Source organism: Anoplopoma fimbria, chromosome 9 (genome assembly GCF_027596085.1).
Source record: "Anoplopoma fimbria isolate UVic2021 breed Golden Eagle Sablefish chromosome 9, Afim_UVic_2022, whole genome shotgun sequence".
Taxonomy (NCBI): Eukaryota; Metazoa; Chordata; class Actinopteri; order Perciformes; family Anoplopomatidae; genus Anoplopoma; species Anoplopoma fimbria.
The window spans coordinates 17362041-17372727 of NC_072457.1; the positions used below are offsets into that span (position 1 = coordinate 17362041).

The 10687-nt window shown below is 40.3% G+C and overlaps 1 protein-coding gene across 1 annotated transcript; it reads right to left on the bottom strand.

The window, feature by feature from the left end:
- Positions 1-2421: 2421 nt before the first annotated feature.
- On the bottom strand, positions 2422-5226 carry LOC129096524 (ladderlectin-like). Its single transcript, XM_054605326.1, is given in 10 exon segments — positions 2422-2611; positions 2862-2961; positions 3100-3225; positions 3371-3462; positions 3861-3887; positions 4184-4255; positions 4676-4720; positions 4814-4843; positions 5033-5102; positions 5198-5226. Coding segments are annotated over 9 exon segments (612 nt in total). The 5' UTR covers positions 5082-5102; positions 5198-5226; the 3' UTR covers positions 2422-2540.
- Between the last annotated feature and the right edge of the window lie 5461 nt (positions 5227-10687).

The window sequence follows — 10687 nt, forward strand, 5'->3', positions numbered from 1 at the left end:
AGTACAGAATATGGTAAATGGTAAATGGACTGTACTTGTATAGCGCTTTTCTAGTCTTCCGACCACTCAAAGCGCTTTTACATTACTAATCATTCACCCTTTCATACCCATTCATACACTGATGACAGGGGCTACCATGCAAGGTGCCACCTGCCCATCAGGGTCTCTCTAATCATTCACACCCATTCATACACCGATGGCACAGCCTTCGGGAGCAACTCAGGGTTAAGTGTCTTGCCCAAGGACACATCGACATGGACTGCCGGAGCCAGGGATCGAACCGCCGATCCTCTGATTGGAGGACGACCCTGCTCTCCACTGAGCCACAGCCGCCCAATATAGATAACCAGTTTACCCTGCACAAAACTTTTACACATTCAACATTTGTATTTTCTTGTTTTGGATTATGGAACCATAGGAGTGCCATAAAAGAGAATAAATCCGGAAAATACATGTGGAAAAATAGAGAGAAATTATTAAAAGGGGAAAAAGGGAATGCATATACAGTATATATGTTTTATCAGTGAATTATTTGTGAGTCACGTGACGCACGTTCAACTGAATGTGGTGCATTTTTACAAACTCTTTCATTAATATTTGATAACTTTGTTAATTTTCTGCTCCAACATTTTTTACATGTAGTTGCAGTTTAGAGTTTTATGTACTAAGTGACAAAATGGAATTCTGAATTTCACAGAAAATGTATTAATAATAGATGATTTAATAAATATGTATTCGACCTGAATGCTTTTCTCCTTTTGGAATTACTCAAATCTGCATGTCTCTTATATTTGTGAACACTTCAATCAAGCATCATATTCAATAACAGCCTCATATGGAACTTGAGACAATAGTTACATTTAATGGGAGGCTTCCTGTTTGATGGAGTGAGAGAAGACTTCTGCTCCGGCTACATATTATTTTTATTATTGATAATATCATTTTGTAATTGTTGTTTTCCTGTAATCCTTTGAGGTAGAAACATATGACTTTTCTCAGAGATTCGGCCATTTCCATGGGAACCGGGAAAACGGCGAGAAATGTCCCCATAGAGATGAATACGTTTTGGGCGTGGAGAGAGAAAACACTCAACTTTGGGCCCAGACTGAATAGTCATACTTTAACGTAAAAAAATGATTCGAGGTTTAAAACGTGAACAAAACTCTGGACTATATTGGGCCAAATGGGCATTTTGATAGCTAGCACAGATTTCATGACATCAGAGTTTAAGTTTCAGGAAAACTTAAATTAAAGTTTGGTAATTTTCTATATTTTTCTTCCTGTCCGCAAATCTCATGTTTGAGTCCAAACAAATAATGACCTGATGATGAACAACGGAAGCCTGACATATATATTATTCCTCTATTCTGTACAGATCGGTAATTGGTCAAAAACTGAGACAAGAGAGTGTCACTGGGGGGAAACACATGGGTGTCGACCACAGACTGTATATAAGAACTGGACTCAGACATTGTGATGTCACCCATTGGTTTGTGGCATGCCGTTTTGAAGTCTTGAGATCGGCGAATTGGCCGTCGCAATCTTGGATAGCGGTCGTCGCCATCTTGGCTTTTAGCAACCAGAGAATGAAAGTTTCCATATTTTGAATGCGGAGGATTGATGTACAGACACCGTATGCAGCTCTGGTAGTGGCAGCGAACCATCAATCACAGTATGCCCTAAAGCATATTTTGCTTTATGGTCTATTTTACTCTAAAAGGCACCATAATCTACCAAATGAAAGACTTGAAACTAGGGGTTGAGACCATAAACTCAAGTTTACAATGTTTACTGAGGTAATATATCAAGTTAGAAGTAGGGTAATTTTCTCATAGACTTCTATACAATCAGACTTCTTTTTGCAACCAGAGGAGTCGCCCCCTGCTTGTCAGTAGAGAGAATGCAGATTTTAAGAAAGTTCTGCATCACATCAGAACCGTAGGTTGCCACCTAGTGCGGACACCAACCCAGAGCAGCAGAGGGGTCTACATCACTGGTGAATACAGGTTAAAACGCTTCAAACTCTTTTTTCCACTTCTAACCTTCATAACTTCCTTTATTCTAGAGCCAGTACCTCTTAGTAGCATATCAAAGAAGAGTTTTTCTTATTTTTAATTTATGCCGTACCTCTTATGGCACCAACACCATGGATCAAAGCATTAGTTCTGTGATATATGATTCGATTTGAACTTAATTGAACCAGGGCTCTAGACTGCAGTTACTCTGAGAGGAAAGACCGTTCATCTTTAGACTACTGCTGGACTTCAACAGCCACTTTTAAACCAAGCTCTTAAAGGAAGATCACACATTGTCCTATTCTCATAAGTCTTTATTATGGGAAAGAACCAACTGTCACAATCACAAACACAAAAATCTTTGACACCAAAGTTACTTAACACTTCGTCATCTTCACACTTTGAAGAATACACAATAGAAATCTATCATTCAGTAAGACACTCAACAGAACTCATGAGTTGTCCTTAAACAGTAAATAAACACCAGCTGATCCGTTCCAAGGCCTCAGATGTTTAGAATGTATGTTAACAGCTGAAAGGGTTCTTGGAGCAGATGAAGCGGTAAGCAGAGCCACACTGGGTGTTACCCCAACCATCTGAAATTTCATTTAAAAAAAGAGAAAAAATAAGTAACACATTTTTGAGTAACAAATGATAAACCATAATGTTTATGGTACTATCACTCGTACTCCAGGCTCCTGAAGTACAAGTCAGTGACCCATATCAAGATAAAAATCAATATAAATACAGATTTCCACTCCCTGAGACCAAGACAGAAATCCAGGTTCAAGTATTGAAAAGCTGAACTAGTAAAGCTAGGCAGCCAAAGCAAACAGGAGGACTTACAGGAGCTGCGTAGGTGGATGCAGGGGTAGCTGCTGGAGGAGGACTGGGAGTACCAGTTGGTGTAATAGAAACCCTCACGGTCAATCCACATCCACCGGCCCTGAGAGACAAAGAGCACAAGAGTAAGGAAGTGTTGTCTTAGTCTCTTCATTAGCTCTTGTGTGATTCTGGACGCCCTTTGGACCAGGTCCTGGGCTTGATCTGGGCCGGCTACCGGTATTTCTTTATAAATTCAGACCTGCAGGCTGAAGCCTCCCATCCATGCGATGCTCTGACCAGCTGTCTGTGTCATCTGCTGGAGGAAGCTGTACTCTCTGGGGTTGGTGGCCGAGGCCAGGTGGCCACCCAGATTGTTGCAGTGCTCCTGTCGGTCAGAGGAAGAACATAAATAGTTAGGTAAATTCATTTCTTCATGTTGCATTCATCATTTGCGTTGACGGTAAGTTCTAAAGTAGCTAACTTATTGAGCTGCTCATAATAACAACACAGAAGTGTAAAGGTGGAAGTACCTCAGCGCTGTACCAGGTCATGGGAGTACTGACGAACAGGAAGCAGCGAGAGCCATGGCTGAACCAGCCGTTTGGACAGAAGTTATAACGAGCTACAGACAGACAGAGCAGAGAGAATGTTGCCTTCAACAGAGCATTTTGACTAAAACACACTGATAATAGGTCCTTTCTAATCTCCCTTCTTACAGCCTCCTACAGCAGAAACAGCTGCTCTAATGACACCAACATCTGTCTGTATGTATCCGACATATTTTGGAGAATAGTTCTCAGAGGAGTAAATCTAGACAGGTTATAGTAAATAGCCTAAGAGCTGCAAAAATACTGCTACGTCATCTAAGCACGTCATGCTTATATTTTCTACATGACATTTGTGCTATTTGGAAACAGGAGTTTGACTTTTATTCTACTGTCTCTCTCATTGTTATTGCCATGAGGACCTCACTAATGAAGACACATAAAGGAAATATTAAAACAGTGATGTGGCACTTACATTCAGGTGCTGCTGCCTCCTCAGGTGCTGCACAAACAGCAACAAACAGTCAACACAATGGTTAGTATATGTATCCATGTTACATAATGTATATACTGTATATATGTATATATTGCAGTACCAAAATGTGTCAATATGTGTGTGCTAAGTCTTATCATTGTGCGCATAACAATTGTTTAAAAATGTCTTTAATCTAATTGAACTTTCAGGATCAACTAGATAAATTACAACTATGATAACTCAAATATGTAATTCCCCCCTTTGTTAACTATAAGCAGCCACAGGGTCTATTGTTAAGAATGACATGTGTCCTTTCTCATTACCGTTTCTCGGAACAGCACTTAAATCCATCTTTCACAGATGACCTCAAAATCTCTTCATCTTCTCCTCCAACTCTGAAACATCTTCATCATAACTAATTTCATGTGACTAAAAGTTCCGACTTGACAGAACCTGATTTAGGAAAAGGTAACAAAAGAATGTTGGTCTTAAATATCAACAAGCATGAACAACACCAGCTCTATTTTGAAGGTCATGAGTTGTCTGGTTTCTGCTGGTTTCGACATCATGTACCAGGCTGAGTTGTAATTGTTTCACTGTTGAACCTGTTGCTGTTAACATGTGCCCTACAGTGGGGTCAAATCCAACACAACTATCTACCCATCTGAGCATACTGGTGGAACTTGTTTTTCCTAACTTTGGATATCAGTGGACAAGCTGCGCTATTTTGATCATTTGTTTAGGTAATGTTCTCACATGTTTGGTAGCTGTCACAGTGCAGGCTGAAGAACATGAGATTTAAAGAGGACACTCACCATGTACAGCTACTATCTGTTCCTTCAGGGCCTCCACTGCTGCTTCTGTGAATGAATCACATCAGAGGTGGCGTTAGATAGATGAAACTCTTACTGTCTGACTGAGTGTGTATTAAAGCAAAGACTTTAGAAACTGACCTGGAGCCTTCACTTTGTCTTCAGCCGGAGCTGCAGAGAAAAACACAACACTGTCAGTAACAGTAGTGATCTTGTTACTCCTCTGTCCCTCACTGTTCACTGCTACACACAGCTTTACAACAGAGTTCACTGTGACAGTGGCTTGCTGATTGACTCATGAGCACATGGATTATGTAGGTGTGTTCAGTCTAAATTGTCTGTGTTTGTGTTGAATATCACCTGCAAATGAAGCGCAGAGGAGAACGGAGAGCACCAGGAGAGTCTTCATGGTGATGAACAACGGTAAGTTCTGTGTAGAAGAAAAACTGCCAATAAATATACGGAGGAGAGCAGAAGGCCCCCACGACCTTCACTGAATGAGGAGAAACACAGCCGGTGTCTTACCTGTCAGGTAAATGTGAAGCAAAGTGTTTCAGGTATGAGCCGAGCGATGCAGTGATGATGAGGAGTTCTCCCTGCTCTTTATATACACACTCTTGAACCGAGTGTTGATGGTTGTCTATGACTCAGCCTCGTCTGCAGGAAGATGATTGCACATAAAGATATGAACCTGAACTCTGATCTTTTTCCTGGCAGCATGTAAAGAGTTTATTGTTGTGATTTCTGGTCAATGCTTTAAAAAAAGTGAAACTGGACTGGATATTAAGATACAGTATGTGTGTCAGCTGTGTGTTCTGCATTTGTATTTTAAAGGTGACTACTACGTCGGGACCTTCAGTTCGCGGCTGTAGTAACTTGAGTTCAGCTAGTGCAAACAGCAGCACCAGGGGGTCTGATCCTGGACTGTACTGACACTCCTGTCTGATCTGGTCTGGCCACAGGCCGCTGTGACTCCACTTTGGATTTAATCAAATAAACAAACCAGAAAAACTAACTAACCATTCAGCCCCGGTTAGTAGCACAGTAAACACACAGATGGCGAAAGCTCTCGGCGAGTGACTTTGGACTGGCAACATCTCAGGTTGGCTATTTATCTAAACATATCATTAGTGCAACTAATGACAACACTAACTTACTGACAATCATTCCAAATGGCATCAGTAAATGTTTTTGATGTGGCTGTTTTCTTGTTAAAGCTGAGCTAAGCAAGCTTTAATGTAAACTATACTATACTGCTGGTCATTGTAATGTTTGACTGTGTATTTTATAGCTGCAGCCACTGTTCCACTAACTTCTGAAGCCAAGGGTATGGCTTGGTTGGGCTACCACACAACCAAGAATTGTGTTAACCCATGGAACAACAAAGACAATGACTGAGCACAATAGGCCGCACTCTTCCATTTTCATGTAGGTTCACTTATGAATTATGTGTACAGTAGCTTCACACATGGAAAAGACAGTCTGCAGACATGGTGATTGATCAGTTAGTGAAATTAGCCTTGAAGCCTTGAAGAACTCAAACTCTTTCCTCATAATGTTGAGCTCTGAAATAAAGGTCATTATTTTAGGCCATGCCCTTCCTTCCCATCAAAAGATACTCATGTGGCTGTGTCCACATCTGAAGAATCATGGTGGAATAAAGAAAGTCTAAAGTTTGTTTAGTGTTCCTGTAAATCCCCAGATGATCATAAATACCTTTGCATCACTGCCTCAAGGACACAATATGCGTTCAATGAAATAACACAATGTTTTATTGTCTGTTTCTCAAGAGTTTACAGACATGAATGAATACCCAAATGAATAAGTCATTAACTACACTAAAGTCTGGCTGCTGGGAATATTACTGTTCATACAGTGCAAAAGAGCATACTGGTTCCTAGCTTTCTGTCATGATGATATTAAACTTAATTTGTATAGCACTATACTAAAGATGTTAGAAGGTCTTTCAAAGCAAAAAAAAATGAAATGCTATAAAACAATAATCATTGAACACAATATAGATGTATGGCAATAAAATAAAGTTGTAAATACACAAAATGTATGCACCCATTCAAATATAATGAAAGAAGAACGCAAGGAACGAGGCCTAATCTCAGTATCCACTTTAATGTCTGACTCAGCCTGTTACACCAACCTGTGTATGTACGTTGTACACTTCCTGGTTAAATACACATTTTATCTTTTCATTTTATAGCTATGATGGCTGATAGGCTGCAGACCAAACTGTATGCACAGATATGGTGATAGAAAGTAAATAAAAAACAAGCTTCAAAACAGTCACAAACTTTCTGAGAAGGTATCCAATTATCATGTCATTAGTTTAATCATTGCTCGGTGTTCCGTGGTTGTGAAATGTTTCGCGTCTATCTACTCTTGATTCCTTATCAAGGTTTCCTCTCTCTGAGCTGAGATTGACACGACCTTGAACTACTGTAACTCTGCATTATATGATATCTTTTGTATGTTTGGCCATATTGGAGACCAATTCTGAAATCTTACAAAAGGTGATGTGAAGGCTTCAGTGCTCAGAAGGGCAAACACATTCTCACTCTCAGAATCAGAATCAGCCTTTTAGCCATATATGCATAAGCATACAAGGAGTTTGACTCCGGTTTTCCATTGCTCTCAACGTACATACACAGAAATAGACAAATAAATAAAAAAACAAGGACAACAAACTCAACTTAACAGAGTCCCTACACCTCAAACTATGATGCTCTATGTACCATCCAGCAACATACTTACTCAGTATGTTGGTAATAGACATCGAGAGGCACTGCAAGCGTCCACTCGGTCTGACAAGTTGGGAGTGAGAACAGGTTGGTGTAACAGGCTGAGTCAGACATGAAAGTGGATACTGAGATTAGGCCTCGTTCCTTGCTTTTCTTACAATGCATTCTGGATATTTTACAGAGAGGTTATAGGCAATTTGAGCGTTAGGACACCCAAAAATGACCTGTCTTCCAGACCTTCATACGGGACAGGATTTTAAGAGTAGCACCTTAGACTGTGGTATCACCTAATACTGACGGCTTTTTGCCTTCATTAGATCATGAAAACACTGTGATGGAGAGACGGGCTTGACATGCAACAAAGGTCAAAGTCAAACAGGGGCATTACTGTTAAAGAAATCAACATCAGTTTTGGCCATTACTGGGGACATGGGTTGGGAATCACCAAAGATCCGACATAAATGTCAAATGCTTCGACTTTGGAATAGACTTGTGAACATGTCTGATCAGAGACTTACAAAAAAGATATTTCATTGGGACATTTTGCATGGCCATCCATGGGCTAAGGGTTTGAAATCTCTGTTTTATATGATTGACCTGTCTTTCATTTTTCAGAACAGGTTACTTTGTAATATTCAGGATATTAGGACCAAACTGTTTCTTATGCATAAAGAAAAATGGTCAGTTGACATATGGTGTAAACCAAAGTTCCGAACTTATTGTCTCATAAAGAACAACTTTAATTCAGAACTTTATGTTAAGTACAATTTAAACAAAAGACAAAGATCCCTATGTGCACAGTTACGCTCAGGAACATTAGCATTAGCCCTAGAGACCGGGAGGTTTCATTCCACTCCAGAGGAGGACGGAACCTGTTTGTTGTGTGAGCTCGGGGAAATTGAAAATGAGGTGCACTTTTTGTTTTACTGTCCTGTTTACGAGGACATAAGGGATGTCCTCTTCAGTAAAATGACTTCCATTTATGTTGATTTCTTTTGGCTGGATGATTACGAAAAACATGAGTTGTGTTTTAGGAAAGGAACCTTCTTTGTAGCAGTTTTTATTTGCCAGGCCTGGGAGAGAAGAAAGAATGTTTTGTTTAAGATGGAGCGGTGAAGCAACATGTTATTTTGTAATCAAATGTGACCTGATGAGATGTGGATCCACTGCAGCTGTACTGTTGGTGTCTTGTAAACCCATGAGGGTTGGGCAGGTTTTTGTGCATGACACGGAAATAAATAAATAAATAAATATCTATCTATCTATCTATCTATCTATCTATCTATCTATCTATCTATCTATCTATCTATCTATCTATCTATCTATCTATCTATCTATCTAGGCGGCTGTGGCACATGAGGTAGAGCGCTTGTCCCGTAACCACAAGGTTGGTGATTCAAACCCCTCTACCAACATGCCGAGGTGTCCTTGAGCAAGACACCTAACCCCAAGTTGCTCCCCGGGCGCTTCATTGCAGCCCACTGCTCCTCCGGGATGGGTTAAATGCAGAGAAATAATTTCCCCATTGTGGGACTAATAAAGGCTTAATTATTATTATTATTATCTATCATTCTATCTATCTATGTGTGTCTTAACCAGAAGACCAGCAGCATGCCTCCTGTTGAAAATCAATTGGGGGCTCATTACAAGTCTTTTTGTAGATGATGTATTGATTACTGATTACATAGTGTTGTCCTTGCAGTGTTGGTTTCCGGCCAGGCCACAAAAGTGTTATCTGACAAAACAGACAATGTCTACACATGAATGACCTTAAAACGCTGAACTGAGCAGGAATGAGCTTTATTATGAACTTTATTGATAACCGGAACAGTGCACATCATAAGCACTGCTGTCAATGTGACAGTTAGCCAGAAGGCTAGCTTTCATCTGTACTCCTTGCACTACAGCCTAGATCAGTGGTTCTCAAATGGGGATACGTGTACCCCTGGGGGTACGTGAAGGCACTCCAGGGGTACTTGAGATTTTTAAAGAATATATTTAAAATTAGCATCCATTCAAAAATCCTTTCAAAATAGTTATTTAATAAATATTCAATAAAATATAAGTGTAAGTTCATGAACTGAATTCAATGCAACAATGCAATCTTCAGTGTTGACAGTTTAATAAGTCAGACACTGATGGCACAGCGCTGTGTATTCCATCTTTTTTCAACCAAAAATTCTTTGCGCTGGTTAGGGGTACTTGGCTGAAAAAATATTTCACAGGGGGTACATCACTGAAAAAAGGTTGAGAACCACTGGCCTAGATGACTGACCTTATTTAATACTTGATTGTTTTTGTCTTGACACTTTCTTGGCTTGTATGAAGGCACTTTATTCAACATTATGAAGGTTTATACATTGGTCCGGCTCACTTGACTGCAATCTGTGCCGGGCTGCTGTGTTTACCACAATGGCGCCACCAGTGTCCTCTAGTGCGCACAGAAAAGATCTCCCCCACTATTGAGGGGGATAGGATTGGATTTAGGGTAAGATTGACGCTAAAGTGGAGATGGCTGAAATTAGACATTAAAATTGAATGTTAGGGTCGTGGAAGCCCGTTGGTCAGCTGCTGAGAGATAGCTGTATGGAGCTAGGCAGTAACCTATGTATTCACCTTTAGCCATTTGATATTCAATCAAATTAACCATCCTGTTGGTATCCTGCCAGAATGGTAGGGTCAGGAAGTGGTTGAGGTCAGGTAAGGAGAGAAAATCAAACGCTCTGCACGGAGAACATACTGCCAGCTGCTGATTCTGAGGACAAGAATGTTTAAGGTATTATTTATTTTCAGTTTTGCAGCCTTGACCGAATCAGCAGCAGCTGAGCTCGTTGCAAGTGTTAAAGCATTAAGATTCTTCCAGACAGCTGCAGCTCCACCTACTGCGTCTTCCAGCAACCTGCACCGCTGCATCCTGTCCCATTGCCATGTCAAGACCTCAGTGGAACAGAAGGGACCATAGATTCACTCATAAATACCTTTTATAAGTTACCTTTCAGATAACATTCGAAGAAAACACTGTGTAACAATGGCTGGTACATTAATGCTGGCTTTTTGTTTACATTCTGTTTACATCATATTTTTCTTCTCAGGTATTTCCATACATTTACTGACAGTAATGCTGAAAAAGAGCTCTTCATCCTCCCACTCGCCTGAACTCAAGGAAGTGTTCCATCAGGCTGATGTATAGCAGCAAGAGATATTTGGTAGTGTCTCAGTGTTTAGCCAATTCAAGTATGGACTAAAAAATGGGTCAAACATA